The sequence below is a fragment of the Equus asinus genome, chromosome 2 (genome assembly GCF_041296235.1).
Source record: "Equus asinus isolate D_3611 breed Donkey chromosome 2, EquAss-T2T_v2, whole genome shotgun sequence".
NCBI classification, from domain to species: Eukaryota; Metazoa; Chordata; class Mammalia; order Perissodactyla; family Equidae; genus Equus; species Equus asinus.
Genome location: NC_091791.1, coordinates 189,528,830 through 189,555,001, shown reverse-complemented (window position 1 = coordinate 189,555,001; position 26,172 = coordinate 189,528,830). Strand labels below are relative to the sequence as shown.

The window sequence follows — 26,172 nt, the reverse complement described above, 5'->3', positions numbered from 1 at the left end:
GCATTCCCACCAACAGTGTGCAAAGGTTCTCTTTTCTCTACATCCTTGCTAACATTTGTTATTTTTTGTCTTTTTGATAATAGCTGTTCTGACAAGTGTGAGGTGGTATCTCACTGTGGTTTGGCTTTGCATTTTCCTGATATTTAGTGAGGTTGATCATCTTTTCATGTCCCTATTGGCCATCTGTATTCTTTGGAAAAATATCTATTCAAGTCCTCTGCCCGTTTTTTAATTGGGTTGTTTGTTTTTTTGATACTAAGTTGTGTAAGTTCTCTATATATTTTGGATATTATTCTCTTATTAGATGTACGATTTACAAATATCTTCTAATGATGAGCTATTAGAAAGAGAAATTAAGAAAACAATTCTATTTACAATTGCATCCGTAAGAATAAAATACCGAAGAATAAATTTAAGCAAGGACATGAAAGACTTGTACTCTGAAAACTATGAGGCATTATTGAAAGAAGTCGAAGACACAAATAAATGGAAAGATACACTGTGCTCATGGATTGGAAGAATGAATATTGGTAAAGTGTCCATATTACCAAAAGCAATCTACAGATTTGGTGCAACCCCCATCCAAATACCAATGGCATTTTTCACAGAACTGCAACAAAGAATCCTAAAACTAAAACGTGTATGGAACCACAAACGATCCCAAATAGCCAAAGCAATCTTAAGAAAGAAGAACAAAGCTGGAGGTACCACACTTACTGATTTCCAGCTATGTTACAAAGCTATAGTCATCGAAACTACATGGTACTGGCACAAAAACAGACACAGAGATCAATGGAATAGCATGGAGAGCCCAGAAATAAACCCACATGTATATGGTCAATTAATTTATGACAAAGGAGGCAGGAGTATACAAGGGGGAAAAAACAGATTCTTCAATAAATGGTGTTGGGAAAACTGGACAGCTACATGCAAAAGAGTAAAACTGGAGCACATTTTTACACCATATACAAAAGTAAATTCAAAATGAATTGAAGACTTGAATGTAAGACCTGAAACCATAAAATTCCTAGAAGAAAACATAGGCAGTCAACCCTTTGACATTGGTCTTAGCAATATTTTTTGGACCAGTCTCTTATGGTCCAAAAAAAAGTCAAGGGTAACAAAATCAAAAATAAATAAATGGAATTGCAGCAAACATCAAAAGCTTTTGCACAGTGAAGGAGACCATCAGCAAAACAAAAAGGCAAGCTAATGAATGGGAGAAGATATTTGCAAATCATACATCCGATAAGGAATTTAACCATTATTTTAATGTAAATTGAAATGTGTATGATCTAGTCACAATATTTTGTGTCTCAGGAAACAACAAGGGGCTGACCTAGTGGCACAGCTGTAAAGTTTACACATTCTGCTTCCACAGCCTGGGGTTCACTGGTTCAGATCCCAGGTACAGACCTGTGCACCGCTTGTGAAGCCATGCTGTGGCAGGCGTCCCACATATAAAGTAGAAGAGGATGGGCATGGATGTTAGCTCAGGGCCAGTCTTCCTCAGCAAAAAGAGGAGGCTTGGTGACAGATGTTAGCTCAGGGCTAATCTTCCTCAAAAAATAAAGAAGAAGAAAAGAAAAGAAACAACAAAAACAAACAATTCTCATGTCCCCAAACATGGGCAGCACATGAAAGGTAGAAGATTCAGGAAAAACTCTGTGGTCTGCAATTATGGTAAAATGACTTACAAAACTTCTTTCTCGACCAAGACTGAATTTACAATTACTGTTTGAATGATAGAATCCAAATGAACTAGGGAACTAGGGAACGTGTCATGACAGTTGTGATCAAGATGAGCAAAACCATCTGATTTATTTATTTTCTTAAATATTATCTCATATTTTACCAGTAATAGAAACCAGTAGAAAGGAGATTTTCAAGAAGGAAGAGGGAATCAACAATGTAAAGTGAAATCAAGTGCAAAATGTAAGTGATAGAAAAATAGAGAAGAACTGGAGGAAAACATTGTGTTGACTGGTCAGGAGGTTTTTGCTAACCTTGGAGTCCTTGGTGCCAGGACAGCCCCAGTGACAACCAGTGTGGGAAATGTCCAAGTGAATGAGTGCACAATGGAACAGGGGAGGCGACTAGTGTTTCACTGCTTTTTTAAGACATGTGCTGCAAATAGCTTGAAGGATTATTAAGGTTAAGAAAAGTGTTCTAATTTTAGATGTGACCTAAACAATTTTCTACACTGAAAGTAAAAAGCACATGGAAGAGAAAATATTGAAATCTCAAAAGGAAGTGGGAACCAGAAGAAGGCAGAGCATCTGGGTCCAGTGAGAGAGGCTGGCAGGTGGACAGAAAGAGTTCACAAAGGAGGAAGGCCACAGCTTTTGAGTCAGAAAATAAGAAAAGCAAGACAAGTAGAGAAAGGCTTTTAGTCTCAGTTAGTCTCATTATATTCATCCAGCTTTCACTGCGACATGATCAATTCCATAATTATTAAGGCGGTACTGTTTTCAAAGGACTTCAAAAGAACTATATTTAGCACAGGCCTTCTAAGCTGCAGTTACGTTGCAGCTGTTTGTAGTCCCAGGTCTTTAAAAACTAATAAAAGTATAATTTACCCTGGACATACGCTCATTTTTCATAGTGAAAGGGTATTATTAAATTTGATAGCAAAGGTGAGCTCAAAATACCTACTAATATTTAACGTCATAGGACCAGTAAGTTGTGCTGATTAATATTTGCCTGTTCAAGTAACTCGCACTAAGACATCACGCATACTATGTCAAATAATATTTATATGGTAGTCACATTATGAAAATGTTTTTTATTTACATTATATAGAATTTTGATAATTTATCGGCAATATATATTTTCTCCTTAAGATAGGACTGAAATGCTAAGAATGCAAAATAATGAGGATAATAAATAATATTATTAATTTAGTCCACTTCTTTTCCCCTGCTCAAGGAAAGGCTTACACCAAAAGGCAGAATTTGTGTCCATCTAAAAAATTCTTTCTTTCTTTAATTCCCACTCAAAATACTTACCTGCAGTTATTCTATTGAGCAAGGACGTTTAAAAGACAATTAAAATTCAACCATACTTTGCTTGAATGATTAACTGTAGTAATTAGCCTTGGGTAAATTCACAAAATAAGTAGAGCCTTGATACTACATAATTAAATACAACCCCCCTTTCCTTTCAACATCTAATTCTGCATTCAAATTATCAGGGGTGTTGTTTTAAACCACTTTTAGGAAATGGGTGTGATGAGTTTTTTTGTTCTTGCATTATTAATGAACTTTTATTCAGAGTATAGATTGGCAATTGGAGATGCTGGATAAACGGAAGCGAGTGTAAGAATGCCTAATAACATGTAAGAAAAAAAGACCTCTTGACACTTCTCCCTTCTCTAGAAGCTTTAATACTTCTAATAATAGCACTTTAAGCGCTTTTTTACGACAACATAAAGTGTAAATAAGTAAATACTATTATTATTTCCTCAAGCCACTGAGCTAGATTGTCTTACTAACTTATATCAATAATTGCAAATTGTAATACATCAGACAGAGAAAGACAAATACCACGTGATTTCACTCATATCTGGAACATAAGCAAACACATAAATATGAGGAATAGGTTGGTGGTTGCCAGAGAGGAAGGGGACGCATGCGTACCGTGACGGATGGCAACTAGACTGCCGGTGGTGAGCACGATGTGGTGTACACAGAAGTCGAATTAGAATGACGTACGCCTGGATTCTATATACTGTTATAAACCACTGTTACTTCAATTAAAAAAAAGAAAAAGAAGGAGGGGGAGTGAAGCCCATCCTGGCCCCAAAAAGAGGCTGCAGGAGAGCCAGACTGCTGAGTGAGGCCCCGCTGTGCCGCCTGCTGCCTGGGTCAGCTGTGCCCCAGTGTCCTCAACTGTCAAACGAGCTTGTGGGGTTGTCGTGTGGATTAAATGAGTTAACATCTGTAAAAAATAATTGCAAATTGTACAGAAGATAATGCATTTAGTTCCCTTTTTAATGCTATCTGCATATTTCAAAATGTGCGTTTCCAAGCTAGGAGCAAACTGATAACTTAAATTTTTAAAATGCTGGTTGGTTGGGGAAGAGAAGAAACGCAGTGCTGTTGGTGCAGACTGGTTTATTAGATGGCTCTGAAATATGTGTTATAACTTCATTGGGACAGTAGATCCATCTTAACTTTAACAATCAAAATGTTTCCCGTCTTTCAGTATTTTCAATCATAAATTTATTTTCACCAGAAAGTTGTATCCTTGTTGTATCGATTATTTTGCAATGCTCATAATGGGAATGCCTAAAACATCAAGAATGCAATCAAATTTTAGAGTCTTTTCAATGATTCTCATCGACTGATGGATTCTTTTACTCTGTTCTGTGGGATACTAGTCCTCAAAGATGTTCCACAAGTAGTTTTTCTTAAATGCCATCAGCCCCTCTAGGAGTATTGCAGTCTGCACGTTAGCATGTTCAAAGCTCTGAAAAGTTCTGCAGAAAAGCAAACTTTTTTTCTTGATTACTTATACATTCTTTAAGGAGCTTCTTTTTTCTTCTTTTTTAAACATCACTGTATAGCATTATATAAATTTCAGGTGTACCTCATTGTGTTTTGACTTCTGTACACACTACATTGTATTCACCAGCGTAAGTCTAGTTGCCATCGTCACTGTATGTGTGTTCCCCTTGCCCCATTTCACCCTCCCCCTGCCCCCTCCCCCTTTGGTAACCACCAATCTGTTCTCTGTATCTATTTGTTTATACTCCACATATGAGTGAAATCATTCAGTATTTATCTTTCTTTCTCTGTGTCATTTCACTTAATATAATATCCTCAAGGCCCATCCATGTTGTTGCAAATGGCATGGTTTCATGCTTTTTCATGACTCAGTCATATTCCATTGTATATATATACCACATCTTCCCTATCCATTTGTCTGTTAATGGGCAACTAGGTTGCTTCCAAATCTTGGCTATTGTGAATAATGCTGCAATGAACATAGGGATGCATATATCTTTTCAAATTAGTGTTTTCACATTCTTTGGATAAATATCCAGAAGGGGTATAGCTGGATCAAATGATAGGTCTATTCTTAATTATTTGAGGAATCTCCATAGTGCTTTCCACAGAGGCTATGCCAATTTATGTTCCCACCAGCAGTGTACGAGGGTTCCCTCTTCTCCACATACTTGTCAACGCTTGTTATTTATTGTCTTTTTAATTGTGGCCATTTTGATGGGCATGAGGTGATCTTTCGTTATGGTTTTGATTTGCATTTCCAGAATAACTAGTGATGTTGAACATCTTTTCATGTGCCTGTTGGCCATATATATGTCTTCTTTGGAGAAATGTCTGTTCAGGTCCTCTACCCATTTTTTGATTTGGTTGTTCATTTGTTGTTGTTGTTGAGTTGTATGAGCTCTTTATATATTTTGGATATTCATGTCTTATTGGATATATGGTTTGCAAATATCTTCTCCCAACTGGTAGGCTGTCTTTTCATTTTGTTGATGGTTTCCATCACCATTCAGAAGCTTTCTAGTTTGATGTAGTCCTATTTGTTTATTTTTTTCTTTTGTCTCCCTTTTCATATTCAAAAAGATACCACTAAGACTGGGGTTAAAGAGCATACTACCTATGTCTTCTTCTAGATATTTTATGGTTTCAGGTCTTACATTCAGGTTTTTAATCCATTTGAGTAATTTTTGTATATAGTGTAAGATAATACTCTACTTTCACTCTTTTGCATGTGGCTGTCCAGTTTTCCCAACACAGTTTATTGAAGAGATCTTCCTTTCTCCATTGTATGCTCTTAGCTCCTTTGTCGAAGATGAGCTGTCCATAGGTGTGTAGGCTTATTTCTGGGCTCTCAATTCTGCTCCATTGATCTGTGTGTCTGTTTTTCTGCCATTACCTTGCTGTCTCGTTTACTATAGCTTTGTAGCATATTTTGAAATCAGGGAGTGTGGTACCTCCAGCACTGTTCTTTTTTCTTAGGATGGCAGAAAAGCGAATCTTCACTCATATAATCAATCCCAAAAACTTATTTGTTCTATTTTCTTTTAACATGATTCCTATTAACCTTTTTCTGAAACAGATTTTGGCGGATACCATTTCAGATGCTGTAACTGTGCTTACATGTCAATTTTCTTCCTTTTTCCATCTTTCCTGAAAAATGATTATCAACCGAGCTCTGGGGCATGTAAACAAGACCTTTGCAGGAAATCCAGTCTCCTTTACAAAGCAGGGATGAATAACACATCACGTTTGGTAGCTGATGTCCCTGACACATTCTAGGACCCATGACTAGCTTGTCAGTGGCCGTGATAGAATGAGCTCTCCTGAGTTTTTCTGTACAGAAAGTCTTTCATATATACATTCCTATAGTATAAATACTGTTTGTTCATCAAGTATTATTCTGTTCCCACAACAAAACCCCTGAGTCCTTGAGGACATCATATCTCTGCTCTTCTCTCTATCCTGTTCTCTCCCATGCATCTCGGAACATAAGACTACCAAACAAAAATAGAGTTACTGGACGTAATAGACTGAATGGAAACAACTGGAATCCATAAAGTTAGTGCTTTGAAATGTCACTTTAAATTAAATTCGATGAAAACTATTGAATACCAACTATAATGAGGAACACAGTTCAGGATTTGGGAACAATAAAGAAGAATAAGGCGTGGCCCCTCCCCAGGTGCTCACAGTCTCCCTGAGGTACCTGATGCTAATAAGACACATGATATACACCATCATTTACTAAGTTGCTTTGCTGCTGTAATGTATTTCCAACTGTTTATTCAATTGGTATCCAGCGGGACTGGCAAATGCTTATTTTTTCACTCAAATATTTTTATTGTCTTTAACAGAGAATAAATGAATAGAAAATCAATTTTTATTTATCTGATTACACCCTTAATGATTTCTAGATCCATTCCTCTGAGCAGCATTTTGAGAGTTTTTCATATTGACCAGAATCTTACTGGGATTATAAGAAGTGGTATATTTGGAGATTTTTAACTAATTTGTCTTCTTAGAATGGTCGTCAGTGGTTGCTGTGTGTCTCATCATCCTTCTGAAATAGATTCTTAGGAGAGGTTCAAAAGCTGACACCAGATATTTCTTATCTCCAAAGAGAGGCTTTCTGATTAAAACTTAAAACTGTCATTTTTTGTTCTGTCTACAATTTTTTTTTTCTTTTATGGAACCACTATGTGTTTAATACCTTATGGAACATTTGATAAACAAATCAGTGCATCTCATAATTTTAAATCTATAGCTACAGGCAAGATACAGCCTCACAGCCTCCTCTTTGTCTGCATCTGCATTGAGCTTGTACCCCAGAAAGCCAAACGCCTAGACCTCTCCAAAGCCAATGGTCTCTTGCTCAGGGATGAGCTCAGGAAGTAATCTGATTTTAAATCATGGAAGTCCTCTTCATAACTGCAGACATGCACAGGCAAAAATCCACTTTGATCTTTAGGGAAGGGCGCAACAAGCCCGCCGTGACTCCGCAGCCGCGTTGCCTTCGTGCCCCACTTCCACCTCTGTGCAGCGCACCTTTGCAAATCTCCAAGGAGAGGCACCTCCGCGAGTGGTCTTGGAATGTCCTCGCGGGAACCTGTCAGAAGCGAATGTGGGCCAAGTGTGCACCCAGTTCTCACGATATTCAAAAAGGGGCTCTGGGTTATATTGCAATGTTTCTAAACTGATTATCCAGAACAGAGGCTCAGCTTGATGCCGATTCTTTACACGCATTGCCAGACTAAACAAGTACCTTTTGAGGTTCATCCATCACAATTTATGATACATTAAGCTAAATCTAATGTTCTCTCAGGCTGGTGTTAGGGGATTTTCAATATTCAGACTAAGAAATTGCATTTGGGGAAAGGGATTTCTCCTCTCTTTTTCCATAGAATTTCTTTAGTTCTGGAGTGTCTTGTTGTGTCTATTAGATCCCTGTTATTCTCAGGTTCTAACGGCAGATTGATTTTAAGCATTTGAAATCTTAACTGGTAGCAGGAAATGACTTTAAATTAGCATTGCATGAACTACTATAAATTGCTCGTTGAGAAAGAGTATTTAATTATAAACGAAGGAAGCTGCTTCCCAGTTGATTAACTATATTAAACACTATTTTCAAAACTCTACGCTATTGCCAATAAGCTATTTCTCACAATAGGTCCCAGAGGGAGCCTAATACTATCACCTCCTATTTTTATAAATGATGCACTTGACCCGTAAAAATTAGATTGTCCATATTGGACCACATAGAAATGAAAAACTAGAATTAGGTTTCAAGTTCTTAATGTACCTGTGCCTAGTTTCCAGATCTATGCTCTTAGTTCTCTGAGCAGCCACAGTAAGTTAGAAAATCAAATAAATGTAACTGTCTTCTGTTACTACAGATTGCTAAACACACACACACACACACACACTTTTTGTTTTCCCCTTAAAACATTTCTGTTCTGTATGCAAAACCAGATATTTTGTTACGGAGTAACATAAAATGAATTCAAAGAGATGGCTCTCCAGTCAAATGATCCATGCTACTTATTCTGGTATTCCTTAACTTTAGCTCACTTGCCACACTGACTTGTCCCTCTTTTCCTTTTGAGAATCTGTCGTTTGGAAGACTAATATGATTGACTTTGGCCAAATCATAGAACTGTCTGATGCTGAGATCAACAAATATTTGTGGCAATGAGTTCTTGCTTAAAAGTTCACTTGATTATATTGTTTTCTATCAAAAAATATAATTACATAACATATTTAATCTTATTCATTAATTGATTTCCAGATTTATAATCTTTAATAATTTTTACTTTGGATTTTAAAAGTTATTTTTCATGAATAAAACAGTCCATAACAGATAGTAAAGATATCAATTTCATTTTTTTTTGTGAGTGGCTTTTGAATTGTTTAGTAATTTAAATCTAATTTTTCAGATGAGTTTGAAGTTCTCTCAATGTCCGTATCACCTTCATACGTCACTGTGCAGACCACAGGGCTAGAAAACAATAACTGTCTAGGAAGTAAACATTAATCATGGAAATATCCGAGTTTTTTCTTGTGTTTGTATATGGCAACCAACATGTAACTCTGGAATGAAATTTATTCTAAATGTATCCCCATATGAAGCTATTAATAAATTAATATGTATTTTTTAAACTTTCAAAATTGTGAATTGTCCGTTTAAAATTTTTGTTTAGATTTATAAGTTCACTATAGAAACAGGATAAGGAAAATTCTTACCAAATGAAAGGAAGCTCATTTAAATGTTATGGTGCTACCAAAAGTAAATGCTTCTTCAGATACTATTTTTTTAGATCTATTAAAAAAAAAAAAGGCCGTCTATGATCTTATGATTCACTTGGTGCTATGGAACTTCAATTACATGTGACATATACATGCACAGTGTTATATACCAAATACAGTTGCCAGATGTGGACGTTTTTAGCTCCTTTTGCTTTCTAGATATAAAGTCATGATTCAATGCCTATTAAAATATAAATTCATGACTCTAGGTAATAGAATGCTCCTGTGTTCATCCTAGAGTCATGTGCTGATAAAGATGTGATTTAGAATAAATAGGCTTCTTAGTTGCATTTTACTGTGGAAAAATGTATCAAACAGCAAGACGAGAAAGTGATTTACATGTTTGTCTTTTGGTGTTTTCATTAAGAGTGAAGCTTTGTGCATTTTCTAAACTATATTTTGAAGAATTCTCCTCTAAGATTCGGGATTCAGACTTCTTGAAACTTATCGATCATTTCATATCAATGCAGTGTGTGGCTTTTCTAGACATAAGTATCGTAAGTGTTGGGGGCATGAGTTGGACTATAATCCATGAGTACATGATTTGCCGTACGTGAGGGTCAGGGTTACGTCTACTGTGTTCATTCCATGTATAAGGGCCTCTCTTAGTGCCTAGTCCTGACCAGGAACCCTGGAAATATTTCTTCAATAAAAAGAAAGATATAGACATCGTTTCTGATATTCATTTATCTCTCCTCACTAAGATACAAACAAGAAAGCAGAGGAAAATATTTGAGACTTAAGAGTAAAGAAAATTAAAAGCAAAATTTCTTAAGATTTAAAAATGTATTAACTTCCAGTGCAATCTTCCATAGTTCTACAGATGTCCGTGGTACGTCCTGGCCCTTACTGGGCTAACTGAGGAAAATCACATTGAATTCAGGAATGGTACCCAGACTGCAGTTGGAAGGCCTCCAGTGTCTGCAGGTCCTCTAAATTCACGTCATCTCTGCCAGTGTCATCATATATTTAGATTTAATGGAAAAAGTGAATGAACACTATTTTATTCTGATAATTATGTTTCACTGCTTGTGCTACATTTCATTGCATAGGGATGGTGATGTTAAAGGAGAGGGAAATGGGGAAGGATGTTGGAAAGGAGAAAAATGTGTGTACGAGAGCATCACTGCCGTGAAAAGCAGACTCTAGTCCATATTGAATCCCATGGTATCATTCCAAGTCAGAACCAGAGCCCCCAGGAAGCCGATAGATGCTCCCCCACAGCCTCCGGGAGTCGTTGCCACTGACACAGGTTGTGAGAACAGCACTGACCTCAGACCCCAACAGCACAGTGTTAGGACACAAACACGGCATATTTCCAAGACATCTGCCAAGAGGTTCCTTTGACCATCTGCATGAGAGAACCAGCAGACAGTTCCCGCTGGAAACATCTATGGTGGAATAGAGCAGTCACAGCAAATGTTTTGAAAAAACTTTTTTTTCAATTCAGATTACTTAAGTATATGAAAATGCCTCATGAATTTGAACTGACTCAATTCTTACAAAACTAGTTTTGGTCAGCGTGTAGATAGAACTGTAGAAGTATTTTCTTTAATATGACATTTTTGCAATATTTGAGTCATTTGGGAAATTGTGCCATCATTAAGGGGTTGCATAGGTACAGAATTGGGCTTAATGATCCATATTATTATTTTTAACTCTAACACCTAATGAGTTTCTATAAAGAGGTTACATCATTTGTTCAAAATTCAGTGGCAACAATGTTTAAGTATCATATATAGACAAAGCATTTTTTATATCACTGGAAAATATCTAATTTATAAAAATCAGTGTTTAGAGTCTTCAAGTGACTTAGGTCTTTATATTATTTCTAGATTACCTAAATGAGATTTATTGATATGTACACTGCTTGGACATAACAAAGAAACATATATGCATTTTATTTTATTTTGCTTTATTTCAGCCCAGAGATAATTACCTAGAGTGAATGAATCCCTAACGTTATGAAAGTAACACTAACTGCTTGTGGAATTTTTATGTTTTAGCATTAAAAAAAGGACGATTTTGGATCACACCAGATCCTTATCACAAAGATGACAACATCCAGATTGGGCGTGAGGTGAAAATATCTTGCCAAGTAGAAGCTGTCCCTTCTGAGGAGTTAACATTTAGTTGGTTTAAAAACGGTCGTCCATTAAGAAGTTCTGAGCGGATGGTTATTACGCAGACTGATCCGGATGTCTCCCCGGGAACGACCAACTTGGACATCATTGACTTAAAATTCACGGATTTTGGGACATACACGTGTGTAGCATCTCTGAAGGGAGGAGGCATATCTGACATCAGTATTGATGTCAACATATCCAGCAGCACAGGTAAGAAGCATAGTGATGATGCAAAAGGTGTTCACATTAAGAATAATTTATTTGCATTTAGCAGAAAAAATAGTCTTCAGTCAAGCTAAGAGCATTCTTATCTTTCAAGTTTCCTAAAACCGAAATCCTAACATTCTGAATGCCCAATAGATATCACGTTAAGAGACATCATTACTTCTATTTTGATTTAGATTTACATGAGCTCTTACAGAAATACTGCAAATAAAATCAATAGCATTGGCTGTGATTGGTATAGGCTCCTACGTTAAATAGTACCAGTTTTGGGGTTTTTTTTGGATAATTAATTAGGAGCCTTCTGTAGAGCCTTAAATTATATTAATTAATAAAGTTAAACAGTAAATGTCTAAAGGGTTGAGATAATTCTCAGAAATTTTAAACAAACAGAAACTATACAGTCCTAAGAAAATACCGAGAGATAATTGGAATATTTAATATAAGATATATCAGAAATGCATTTTCCACCAACAAAAGCCAATGGTAAAAGTGTTAAAGTTGTCATCACATGTGACCTTTGGAAGAACCTTATGATAGAATCTCTTCACAGTGAGAATGGTTAAATATAAAAATATATTGGAGTGAAATTCCTTCTAAGGTTAAAAACAAAGCTATGTCCTCACTTTTCCCTCAATTCCCTGTGCATCTGTAGATGAGGACACGTGCACGGCTTCGGGGGGGGGGGGGGGCGGAGGGGGGGGCACGCTAGCCAGACTCCCAGGATGGCAGAAAGCCTGTGAGTCTGTGAACTGCTGTCAGCATGCATTTGGAGAATTCCAAAGTAGCTTTCTTTGTTTTGCCAGGTTGTTACCAGATTGAATTTTAATTTAAGATTCTTATATAATCCAAGGGTGAATAGTGTGTGTTGAAAACATGGAGCACAAATGTAGCTAGCAGACACACTCTGTTTTGAGGCAATTTAAACTGTTGGCTTTTGCTTTCTAGTCAGACAGCATTTTGACTTTTGTACATTAACAGATTGACCTGTGACTGTGCGTTTTCTCATGATTCCAAATTGCAGCGCACACGGGGTTGATTTCACCCCCAAGGGATACAGGTCCACACTTCAGGCTGACAAGTGAGCTTGCTTCTCACCACTCTCCATTATTTCTAAGGAATATTCCATTTTTATCAGCTACAATTAACATAAAAGGAAGTTACAGTGTTGAGAATTATTGTGTTTGGACGGATGTCCTTTTCTAGGTAAAGCAACAACAATCACTATTTTTTATCTAACCTGTATTTCAAATGGTGCTAGCACGAGGGGATGGACTTATTTTAGGATGTCTAATGGAAAGCTGTTGGTATGCTCAGTCAGTCATCATTGGTTTATGTATTCAATCAACAAATATCCATTGATTGCCTACATCCGTGTGCTAGGTGACATCCACTGTGATATTTCCTATAAGCGTAAGAACAAGTTTGTAAAGGTCCAAGATCATTTGTCCTTATTTAGGAGGGACCGTCTTCCAGAAGTGGTCTCCACTTAATTATAAGCTTTGCTTTGGTTGGTTGTTGGCCTGGTTTTGTTTTCTTGGTTCTTTTTCAGAACCAGTGTAACTAACCCAGATCCAAGGAATCAATGCTCCTATCTAAAGGGACTTGTCGGATGGGAGCACACTGCATAATCCACTAAACAGACAAAAAAAAGAGCACAGGATGGAGAGAAGAAAGGAGCATTATATAATTACTCACAAATTAGTCCTAACGTTCATTTTTCTTTGAGGAAGATTAGCTCTGAGCTAACTACTGCTAATCCTCCTCTTTTTGCTGAGGAAGCCTGGCCCTGAGCTAACATCTGTGCCCATCTTCCTCTACTTTATATGTGGGACACCTACCACAGCATGGCTTTTGCCAAGTGGTGCCGTGTCTGCACCCGGGATCCGAACCGGCGAACCCCAGGCTTCTGAGAAGCGGAACATGGGAACTTAACCGCTGCACCACCAGGCCGCCCCCGAACGTTCATTTTTAAGCAGACTAGTTATGTTGCCTATTTGAAACTACACTTTGTAAATGACAAAGTAGAAAAAATAACCTGCAGTGATTCATGAAATTTTCAAAAATCCTAAAAGGAAAATACCAAAAGATGATCAGAAAAGCAGAAAATAATAAATGCCTCTTAGTAATAAAAGTTGAGTTATAGTAAAGTTTCTTAAGTATTATCATTTGGTCTGGTTACCAAAGGTAACCGTACTAGAGATAAAGGAGGTATGTTACGTCCTCTTCCAGAACATTCCCCTTTGCTGTCCCGCTCCCCCCAACCACAGGCAGACCTGGTCAGGGTCCGTCTCCTCCCTAGAGTGGAAGCTTGTGGAGTCTGGGACTTTGTCCTGTTCATTGTTGTAATCTCAGCATCGGGAACAATACATGACGCTTAGTAGGTACTCAGTAAGTAGTTATTAAAAAAAGAAATGAGCTAATTTGCGCACATCGCTGTCCTTTCAAGTTTCCTGTCGTCCTTCTGTTACCTCCGCAAGATAGATATTTGGCGTCTCTCTTCCTGTTCTTATTTTAATTCCCTACTGACTTTAAAAAAAGTTGTTCAACAGATCACTTTATACTGTGATGTAATATGTTATACCTCTCAGATGCAGGACCGGCTGCACAACTCGTGGTGTGCAGTGAAAATAAAAAAGTGGGTCCCTTGTTCAGAACTTGCTAAGAATTCCACGATGGCAACATCAGAGCCTTAATCCAAGTGTGGGGCCCCCTCAGCGTGACTGTGCAGGTGGCATGCTCGTGGGGCTGGCCTGTGCAGGGGATTGTGTTTTGATAGGGAGGCCTGGAGAAGACGACCTTTAACCTAAAGGATGAGTCACTGAAGGCGATTACACGCTCTGTCTTCATGCTGAAACGGGTTCTGATGCTCCCATTTTGCTTACAGCAGAGCGGAAAACCAGAGTACAGTATAAAGATCTCTAAACCTGAGATTGCGTGATTCAAATGATAGCAATAAAAACTATTTTTATCCCCACACGGTAGAAGATGACACTTAAAGCAGTGCTTTACTGTGAAATGTAGAGATATTCCTGCGACAGAGTCTGAACAGTGAGAATGAACAGGCTGGAGAATGGAGGAAGATGCTGTCCTATATTAATTCCTTCCTATAACGAACCATATAGCATTCAGAGGAAATCCCCACAAACTGGGTGAGTGAAGTCAGAGGAGGAAACTCCTGTTACGACAGAGTGAATCTGTGCGGACTGCTCAGACTCTGGGTTTTGCTACTTAAATTATTACTATCTTACCGAAGTTGGATGGATCACGTAGTCAGTGGTTTTCTTATGTGTTAACATTTTCTTTATGTTAAATATCAGCTATTTTACGGAAACATTTTAAACCTTGAATAAATTTCTGAACTTTTTGTTTTTCGTGCAAAATCTTACCTTAAATCCTCGTGTTACTGTGTCTTAAGAGACATATATGAAAGTTATTACGATGAGGAGGACGTACCATCCGGCTCTTCTGCGTGATACAGTTGGAAACCGTTTGGTTTCATGACAGGCCCACATCTCCACATATGCTTTGAGGACTTTTAAAATTGAAATGTAAAATGTGTCAGGAAGGTAAATCCTAGTTTACAGAATTATTAATATTTTTAAAGACAATGATTTGAAGTTTGCCTCATGCATTTGATTGAATAACAAAAACTGTGATATATGTCGTGAGAGATTGTCTTATTTTCACATTACTTCAACATTAGAAACTTTTTTTTCCTCCTGATTCTGTAAACTTTCAAATCGTTTTGTTGTGAGCATTTGTTGTTTTGTCAATTTAAAATTCATGTTTCTCGTAGATTCTTTTACTGTTGTTGCTCTGGATCTGGGTCTTTGTCACATGGTGATGGAAAAGCGGGCCTTGCCCGTGAGGACGTTAAGATCTAAGGTGTCAAATTACTTAGTTTTCAGATGACTTAGAAATTAGGCACCATATGTAGTGGGATGAAGGCTATACTTAAAGTTTGATCAGACTTCTCTAGGAATTGTGAATGCTTTTCTCAGTGTAGGCACTGGAAAGTGTCATAGAAAAATGACATTTGAGTTACATCTTGATGAAGTAGCATTGTGATACTGACAGTGGATGGAGGGTACATTTGACAAAATATACGAGATGAAGAAAGTCCCAGGGATATTATGTGATTCTTCATTTCTTGCTATTCTTTTTGCATTTCTTGCTATGTAGAATTAATATTAATTGATGTTAATATAAGCAAGTTATATTGATATATTTCAATTTTGTTATTATCACTGCTGAAGCTATAATTTATCTGGCTAGACTGCAAATAACTTAACAAATACATTATAGGGGCTGGCCTGGTGGCATAGTGATTAAGTTCGTGCACTCTGCTTTGGCAGCATGGGGTTCACAGGTTCAGATCCCAGGTGCGGACATACACACTGCTCATCAAGCCATGTTGTGGTGGCATCCCACATACAAAATGGAGGAAGATCAGCAGAGATGTCAGCTCAGCAACAATCTTCCTCAAGCAAAAAGGGAAAGGTTGGCAACAGATCTTAGCTCAGGGCCAATCATCCTCACCAAAAAGAAAAAACAAAGACAAAAAACTTGAAGTTGTATAGGATGAGTCTAGTGAAGGTAGGCAGTGTTATGTTAGAGGAGGTCATTAGTAAGACTGTCACATGTGAGACCTGATAATGCTTTGATCTGAGGAAGCTTCTATGTAGTCAAGAGTTATGTAATTGGACACAGAAAAATTTACCTTCTTCCTTGACTCCAAAATTGTGAGGTTCAGTCCATGACCTCCAGATTAATGATGGAGAACAGAGGTCAGGAATCTTTTTCTGTAAAGGGCTAGATAGTAAGTGCTTTAGGCTTTGCAGGCTATGTACTTTCTGTCATGACTATTCTACTCTGCTGTTATAGTACAGAAGCTGCCACAGACAATAAAATGAATGGGCACACTTGTGTTCCAATAAAACTTTATTTACAAAAACAGATGGTGGGCCATATTATGCTGATCCCTAACCTCACTTTTTTGTGTGTACGTGAGGAAGATTGGCCCTGAGCTAATATCTGTTGCCAATCTTCCTCTTTTTGCTTGAGGAAGATGGTCCTTGAGCCAACATCCATGCCAGTCTTCCTCTACTTTGTATATGGGATGACACCAAGGCATGGCTTGATGAGCCGTGTGTAGGTCCGCATCCAGGATCCAAACCTGGAGCACACGAACTTAACACTATGCCACTAGGCCAACCCCTGTAACCTAGACTTTTGAAACCCTATTAAGACATAAAATAGTAACAAAGCTGAGCTCTATGGACTTACTAGGAAATTAATCTAAACCCACATATAAGTAACTGTTATTTGTCTATACACACATTTTAATATATTTTCTATACATTGAGACAAAGTGTCAGTTTTCCTTATTCCTCACTTATGTGTATATATATATACTTTTTCTTGTTTAAGGAAGATCAGCCCTGAGCTAACAGCCGCTGCCAATCTTCCTCTTTTTTCTGAGGAAGACTGGACCTGAGCTAACATCTGTGCCCATCTTCCTCTACTTTACACGTGGGACGCCTCCACAGCATGGCTTGATAAGCAGTGCCATGTCCACACCCCCGGGATCTGAACCAGTGAATCCCAGGCCGCTGAAGAGGAATGTGCATGCTTAACAGCTGTGCCACCAGGCTGGCCCCATTTATGTGTATATTTTATTGGGTCTCTTATTAAGCTGATCATTCTCAAGCTGATCACGTTAGGGTGGTCCAAGTTCTAGAATTATGCTGCAAGGATTTCTGAGATTACTTTGCAATTGCTCAAGTCTCCTTTCTAACATACAAGATTTTCTGGTGCTATCCCTAATTCTGTTTGTAAACTTTCATCTATCTTTTAACTCTATTTCTACATTAAAAGGAAAAAAAAATGAATGGCTGAGGAGACAATGAAAAAAACGCAACTTTAAAAAAATGAGATGCATTCTGAACTTCAGTCTCCTGGTTATGGAGCCAGTTTCCTCTTTTCGGAAGGGTTGACTGGCTCCTTTTCCCACTGGCCTTGGGCAGGACCGGCTCAGACAGGCAGAATTTCAGTGCTGAAGCTTCCTCTCTCTCGGTTGACTCTGGTGCTTATTGGAAGGGGTATTGTATCTGTTCCTGATACGGGCCAGGAAGGAGGAAGGTGTCTTCAGCAGTGTGTCAGTAGGGAGATTGTCACCCTAAAAAACAGGGAGTTGTCTCTTCTGTAGCCTTTCCCATTTTCTGTTCATAGGCTTTCCTCTTCAGCCATAGCATTGGGACTGGAACTAAATGTGGTTAACAGATATCTGTACCGTGGTACTTAGAGCCTTAAATTGCTATTGTGCTCAGTGGATTTCCCAGAGAGACACTGAACTACAAAATACTGTTTTTACTGACCATGTACACAGAACACTCCTTGGGAAATATTGGGCTCTGCACGCTCATGGAGATGCCTAACTCCTTTCACCTGTGCTTTCAGTAAAGGATGGTACTAACATTAGCCTATATGTTAGCCATGGCTATATAAATGCATATTTAGGTATGCAAAATTCACCAAGAGGAATATTCTTAATATTACCTGTTTGAAAATAGGTTTATCTACTTAAATTGTTTTATTTAAAAATTATTTAATAGTTTGGCATTATTTCTTGTGCTCCCTTATGTTAGTCTTTATTGTTCAGTGGATGATACAGATTTTCTACAAAGGAGACGTGTAAATGCAACAGTCTGGAGATGTTGGGACCAGCTCGGGGACTTGTCTGGAATCTTTGTTTGAATAGGTATTATGGTTTTTATTCAGATTGTATGTTTAAAATAAGAAAAATTGCAGAAATAGCAAAATTCCCTAAAGATGTTTATGCTCACACTTAAGTCAGTTTGAGGAAATGTCAGTTGTCCACATCAAATATTATTGACTGATCGTATTATTACTACTCTTATCACTTAGCTTCAAGTAGCATTGGTGGACCCAGTGGTGTTTGGAGCTTATGTCCAGTTCCCTGTTGTCTTTGATATCAACCATGCAAATAGTCAAAAGTCCGTGCCTGAATGTTTTTAGGGTAAAAATGCCTTCAGAAGGCTTGACAAGTGCCATAGCAGAATGTGCTAAATGACCTAAGAGAAAAATTGCTAAAATTGCACAAAATAAAGGTGTGACAGATCAGATGGGAGCAGTTTACAAAGAGCTCCTGAAACTTCTGATGTTTTCTTACTGAAGATAGGAAACCCACAGCTCACGTCTTTTACAGCTCATGTCATTGGTGGTCTTTCCTTCCATTTGGTCTATCTGACCTTTATTTCACAAGCTCTCAGCCCTAAAGAAACTGCCCTTAGAGAAGGAAGACTGAGGCTTGGAAATTTAAATTTGAGAGGCAAAGTTAACTGACAACGCAGGTCAGAATAATGCCACGTATTATAACATAGTAAAGAGAAATTAAGTATAGTTGTCACCCACAATTCTGGGATTAATTCACAAAATATAGTGCATATTCAATCCAAAAAATATTTATTCAACAACCACTATAGGAAAGGGGATATAGGAAGAGATAAAAATGTGTAGGACCTAATTCATAATGGATTTGTATCCCAATGGGAATACCCTTGAAAAACTTTAACAACAGGTACAGTATTTGCCTTATGAACTATCAGAGTGATATAGAAGCACACAGGATGAAGTTGTTGAATCTGGTCAGCAGGAGTTCCTTCCGTAGAGCAGGTGGCTCTGAGCTGGATTAAGAATGAGGATTATCTGGCACTAGATCTTAGAAGAAATTGAATGTCATCAGATCTTATTCATACAATCAAGAACGAACACAGAATTTTATCAAGGGAGCACTATGATCAGATTGGTGTTTTGGGGACCTATTTCTTGGATGAATCTGCAGAGTTCCAAAAGGAGCCAATTAGAGCGAGAATGGTGGAGAAATAAAAGAGAGTTCAGGAGACATTCCATAGGCTTCAGAGTTGATCAATCCCTTGGGCAAAGAAAACTATTCCTCTGTGTCCTCAGCAGTGTGGACTACCTTTGCATTCTGAGGAGGTGTTCGGTGAGTCATTTGGAGAGAATGGGAGAGAGGAGGCGGAAGATTATTCTTAGGAAGTCATAAGGTAATGGGGACAAGCAGTGCTTTATGGGTGTGTCAGGTGCGAGGGGGAAAGATACAGAAGGCTTAGCTAATAGAGACAACATGAGGCTCGCTTGGGAACTTCATCTGGGAAGTCAGTTAATCTCTTTGCATCTTAGATTCCTTATCTCTGGACTACAGTTTTGGAATTTTTTAAGGAGGAGTTTGAGGAAATAGAATGGAAAATAAAGGAACATAAGAAAAAAAAGAGTCTGCAGATTGGAGTGTGTGAGGGGAGGGCCAGTGATGGGGGAGCTATTTATTCAGCTGAAGAGATTGGTAGGAAACAGATGAGATGCTGAGGAACACTCACAACCTCTCCCATTAAGGGACAGTTAAGGCAGTGACCAATTTTCTTGAGTCACTTTAAGAGAGTGACTGACTGACATGAGGCAGCTTCATGTGGCAGGGAACCCTGGACTTGGGGCCAGGCCCAAATTTACCACTTAATAGCTTTAGGACCTTGGGTCTGGCTGGAGCTCAAAACTTTGCATCTGTAGAATAAAGGGACTGGGTTCCAATGACAACTAGAGATTTTGGGGGGATACTCTTGAGAGTTTCTGAACTGCAGGGGGAAGGTAAATAGCCAGCTGAGAATTTGATCCCCTTTTTCCCCTTCTAACGTCAATCAGAGCTAAACATATATCTCTTTTGTATATAGAACTTCTACATAAGGCTATATTTGGGCAAAGGATTCTGGGTCAAATTCACACACATATACATGTGCACAAAGTATTAAACAGACGTAGTTCAAACCATTTGCTTAGATGAGTTCTTCAGTCCCTTCCAAGGTACGTTGTATAGCTATGATTGCAGAATGTCATACTCAGTTGTTTAGAATACAGTAATACCACATTCTGAGTGAGAGGTTTTAGGTTGTAGGAGAGGCTTGAGAGAACACATTGATTTGGGATTAATCTAGCTGAGAGGTTGGCAAGATATCCTTGTGTTTCTGGTAACCAATTAGAAAGTTGGATTTGACAACCAGGAGAAAGGTCGGAAGTAAAACATGCGTTTCATAAGCAATTGCATTAAATAAAAGTGGATGAGCTTATCCAAGAAGACAATATGAAGCAAAGATTAAAAAAAAAAATACCCAAGGAAATGTTGGAAAAAAAGCAGAAACCATGAAGAAGATGAAAAAAGAGTCGTCATAAAAATCAAGGAAAAAGAGCTCCTCTGTTTGTGTGGAATAGGGGAACCTCCAGTGGAAACTTTCCTGTATTTACAGTGCCGCTACGGCCTTCAGTACCTCTTCCTCAGCATGGGGACGCGTGTGAGGGATTATATTCGGCCCAGATACTTTACTACTGATGCATGGATTTTGATAATGGAAGTGAGCTCTTATTTTCCTTCAGGTGAAAGGATTGAGAATTGAAGGAGGAAGGAAGGGTGGAAAGAAGAGAGAGAATAAGAAAGAGAGGTTTACAGAAAGTAACAATTACACTTAATTCTCTTTTTAATGAGATCATTTAAGGGAGTGAGGGAACATTTGAAACCTTTTTAGTTGGCCCCGTCTTAAGTTGTAAGTTATTTTGAGAAGCATAAATTTTATCAATATTTCTACTACTTTTTGGGAGGTCATAAACGCAAAAAGGTTGGCTGCATTAGATTAATTCTCTATTTTTTACAATAGTTCAGTAAACATTAATTATGTTTATATATTAGAATTTTCTCCCATAAAATTGAATCTATGTAATTATGGAAATAGCATTGGATTTACAATTTTTCTCCAATTATCATCTTAAAATACCCAACACTTTTTTCCCCAAATATCGGCACAAGGGTTCTACCCTACAAGTTATAGTGTAACAGGGCTAATTAGCTGTTGTCTAATTACTGAGTCCTGTGCGCAAGATTTCCTTCCCTGGAAGCGTTAAACGCTTTTTGAAACTTCCAGATTACATTCAGATAAGAACAAGTCAGTAAGAAATAGGAAAGAATAACCAATTTATGCTTCCTATACTCTTTATTTTTATAAAGAGTAAAATATATATTTATTTTATAAATATAAAAATATTTATTTATATTTATAAATGCGATCAATGGGGACATGGAAACTATTTGAATTTTAAATGACTAAATATAGATTAATCTAATGAGGACTGAACACCATTAGTTGGTTCCATAATTTACATTTAAAATTATAGTAACTAGCAATAATTTACTAGAATTAAAGAAAGACTTATGACACATATATACATTAACTGACAGAGAATAAATGTCTCCATCAAATTTATAGTTTGGAATGGAATATAATTTAGGGTGTATTATTTAAAGCTCTGTTACCAGCACTCACCCTGGACGTTTTGACTAGAGAAGATAGAGCTGTGGGAAGTGGTGTTACATTTACTACTTATGTAATCAGGGTAACACTTTAGATTTTTGTGTTCATAGGTGACACTACCAATCTACCATTATCAGTTGAGGAACAGAGAAATAAATAGACGTTGCCAGGAGACTAACAGTTGGATCACCATTTTGCTCTATGTGGTAGCAAAAGGTGTAGAATTCTAGATCATCCAGCATCGGATGGAACAACTGTTACATTTGTAGTATCTAGGTTTCATTTTACATTTTGGAATGTCTTAAGTCAAAGCAATTTCTTTCAAAAGCTCCAAAATGGAAATTAGAGCTACCAGTAGTGCCAAGAACTTTTCCCCTAAAAGCTGCTTACAAATGAATACATTTTAATATTAAAAGGGCTTCATTAATTTCTGTAGTCTTAATTTTTCATCCTTCACGGTGGGATATTAGTGAGCTTAGGAAAGAAATTAAATACATTTTTTTAAAAAATCATTACAATTGGCATTTTAGTGGTGTAATTTTGGGATGCTTCTGAATTCTGAATATCTATTTTTAAATTAAAAAAAATAAAAGCTTGGAGGCCGGCTCTGTGACCAAGTGGTTAAGTTCGCGCGCTCCGCTGCGATGGCCCAGGGTTCGGATCCTGGGCGCTGACATGGCACCACTCGTCAGGCCACGTTGAGGCAGCATCCCACATCCCACAACTAGAAGGACATGCAACTAAGATATACAACTGTGTACAGGGGGGTTGGGGGAGATAAAGCAGGAAAAAAAAAAAAAAGAAGATTGGCAACAGTTGTTAGCCCAGGTGCCAATCTAAAAGATAAATAAATAAATAAAATAATAAAAGATTGTTAGGACAGCTCCCAGATACCTAGTTTGTAAAACATTTTTAAAAGATTTCTAAATGTCTCAATTATTGGCATAGCTTTGAAATATTGAGGACACTTATAGATTACCTGAGAGAGAGGGGGAAATAGTGCCAAAGCTCACGCACTAGCTCACGTCCTGTAGACACATCCTGATTTCAGTTTACAATCTTAGATTCCAAATGCAATCTAGGAGCTGGCAGCATGCTGTAAAATGTTATATCATCTTACATTAAAAGGATATTTTCTTTTACTGTCTCAGATGATTCTGATATTCAGTTTCACCCTTTGACCAGGGCCTTGCACAAAAGGATCACTATAGGCAGGTGTTAAATATTCTGCAGGAGATTCGGGCGACCTTCTAGTTGTGTCCTGTGACCACGTCCTCTGTTCGTGGCAGGCACAACACTCTCCCCTTCTCTGAGAACCTCGCTCCAAAGTGTGTTAGGGTGTGAGGTCCCATTGTCCAAACTCATATCCCGCTAACGAAAGTGGGAGAGGCCTTACCCTATTCTAACCAAGGCACATAGCTTGAATAGTATTCATTTCACCAAAGAAGACTGCTTTCAACATGATGCTGGGCTAAAAGTCCTCCAGTGCAGCTCAACATAACGATGCTCATCTTGTCCCAGCTTTTCGAGAAGAGTGGACCCAAGATGTGGGTCTGTAAGGTGCTACCTAACCACATCTGGGGTGTGTATTCCTGAGTGGCATAATTTAAATATTAATAGTAACCCTAGAATATACATTAAAACTTACAGCACACAGGGACCAGCCCAGTGTCGCAGCGGTTAAGTGCGCATGTTCGGCTTCAGCTGCCCGGGGTTTGCCGGTTGGGATCCTGGGTGCAGACATGGCACCACTTGGCAAAGCCATGCTGTAGTAGGCGTCCCACATGTAAATTGGAGGAAGATGGGCATGGATGTTAGCTCAGGGCCAGTCTTCCTCAGCAAAAAGAGGAGGATTGGCAGCAGATGTTAGCTCAGGGCTAATCTTCCTCAAAAGAAAAAATTAGGCCATATTTTTATTGTAGCATTGTATACTTCTACAGACTGGCAGAGTGGATCATAAAACGCAATCATGCATTGGTAGAATATTTGTTAATAAAGTCTTTATGTCTGATAAGAAAACCCTCCTCCTATTTTTTAATTGACCAGTTAGCTACTAATGGATCTGTTAATTAAACCTTATTTGCTCTAAAGAACATGTGTCCCTGATCTGTTGATCGAACATTGTGTTCACTGGTCATTTCATTTTGCTCTTGACAAAGCATGAAAAGAGCTAGCTTCATTTTATGTCAAAGTGTTTATTAAAAATGGCAATAGTGTCTATTTCCACAGGATAAGGCATATCCAGTGGTCCATGATCAGTGGTGTAATTAGGGAATTTGTAAACCACAGGCATTGTCCAGAGTGATCATTTATAAAGAGGCCTAACAATGTCACATGGATTCTACAGGAAACAAATAGCCTTTTTATTATAGAAGTAAATTGGTTTTTCTAGCCATTCTGCGTTGACGAGTTTACCACTGTGAACAACAGTTGCTCTAGAAAGCAAAATAAATTGTGGATTGCTTTAAAGCATCTTTCTTTTGCCATGCTTTCATAAAAACACATTTGATATATAATTTGTAGCTTATCCTCCCTTTGATTTAGAATTCCTTCATCCACAGGAAAGCAAGCACATAACTGAAATAATCAGGCAGGTCATTTTTACTTACTGGTCTCTTGTTTTCACGGCAACACCCTGACCTTTGTGAAAATGGACAGCACTGACATTTTGTCATCCTCATAAGGGAGAACTAGATGTACTTAGGAATGTCCAAACCTGATTACTTCATGGCAATAGAATGAGAGCTGGGATATCTGTACAATGTGTCATTTGATGATGCTGTCCATACACATGGATCAAATTATTATGTCTAATGGCAGACAAACGCGAGCTTCTTTCCTTGGATGGCAGTGTGGGATGCCTCTGACTATAAGGATTAGAAAAGTTCATTCCCATCCTTTCCAAATGTTATCTCCTTCAGGTAGTGTCCTCGTCCGAAATGCATACGTATCTCCAAGACAACTGACAATGGCAATGAGACTGATTTATATATGTGTAAATATATATATAAATTATAAAAGATCTCATTGACGCTATGTGTACCCATGCTCAGGACTTGGGATATCATAGGGATGAATGAGACAGAATCTTTGCCCTCAATATAGAAATATGTGTGTAACAATAAAGTGCAGTCATCGATACCACAGTAATAAAAGACATTGGTAAGAAAACATAATAACTGACAAATGTTGAGTATTTACTATATGCTAGACCTTGTGCTTAAGATTTTTTATATATTATACTGTTCAATTCTAAAAAGACGTGAAGTGGGTACTGGTACGCTCACTTTACTTAGAGTAAACTGAGAGATACAGGTTAGCTAACTGTCCCAGGGTCACACACCTGGCGGAGGGGTGGGTAGAGCTCCGTAAGTCCCCCTTTCCATCAGCCTCATTTGCAGATGAGAAAACAGATAGAGGCGACCTAAGATTGCACCGCTGGTGAGTGGGTTGGGCCCTGAGCCCAAGTCAAATTTCTAATCTTGTACACTTATAACTCTTCCAAACTCTCCACGTCTATTAAGAAAGGTCTTCTGATTGAAAATAATTATGAGCAATTACCTGTTGCCAACAATCTTCCCTATTTACCAGTTTCCATGATGCATAGTGTAATTTTTGAAGATAGTGAGTGGCCTAATTTATCTCAAGCATATTTGCCTATTGAAGGGGCTCAAACATGTGTGTTAAAATGAATTGGTATTAGCTCTAGCACAGGGCAAGTTTTCATATATGCACTCCTGCTTTTACTACTCCCGGAATATTTGCTACTAATATAAGGGATAGTGCATTTATATACACATATAAATGTATTTGGATAAATCATGGCATTATTTTTAAGAGCCAGTAGGCAAGGACACAAATACGTTATGCAATATAAGAACTGCAGAAATTTGAGAATCTCTGAGCTACCTTTGAGCTATAGGAACTCTCTCCTGCTTCTTATTTTTGGTTTGTATAATAAATGTTTAGAACGCAATATTCAACCTTTAAAGTTGAAATTCTTAATCATTGCTTATACTCAAATAACTATAGTTTTTCAGTTGTACTCTGCATCATTTAAAAAATATCACATACCAAGCATGAAATGGAATTTGATTAAAGGTAGAGAGTTAATAGAGG

General features: G+C 37.9%; 1 protein-coding gene across 1 annotated transcript in view; it reads left to right on the top strand.

Moving 5' to 3' along the window:
* The window catches only part of MDGA2 (MAM domain containing glycosylphosphatidylinositol anchor 2), a 780,771-nt gene that overhangs the window by 559,853 nt on the left and 194,746 nt on the right, over window positions 1-26,172 (top strand). The window contains 1 exon segment of the mRNA XM_044765576.2: window positions 11,318-11,647. Within this exon segment, the coding sequence (XP_044621511.1) occupies window positions 11,318-11,647 (330 nt within the window).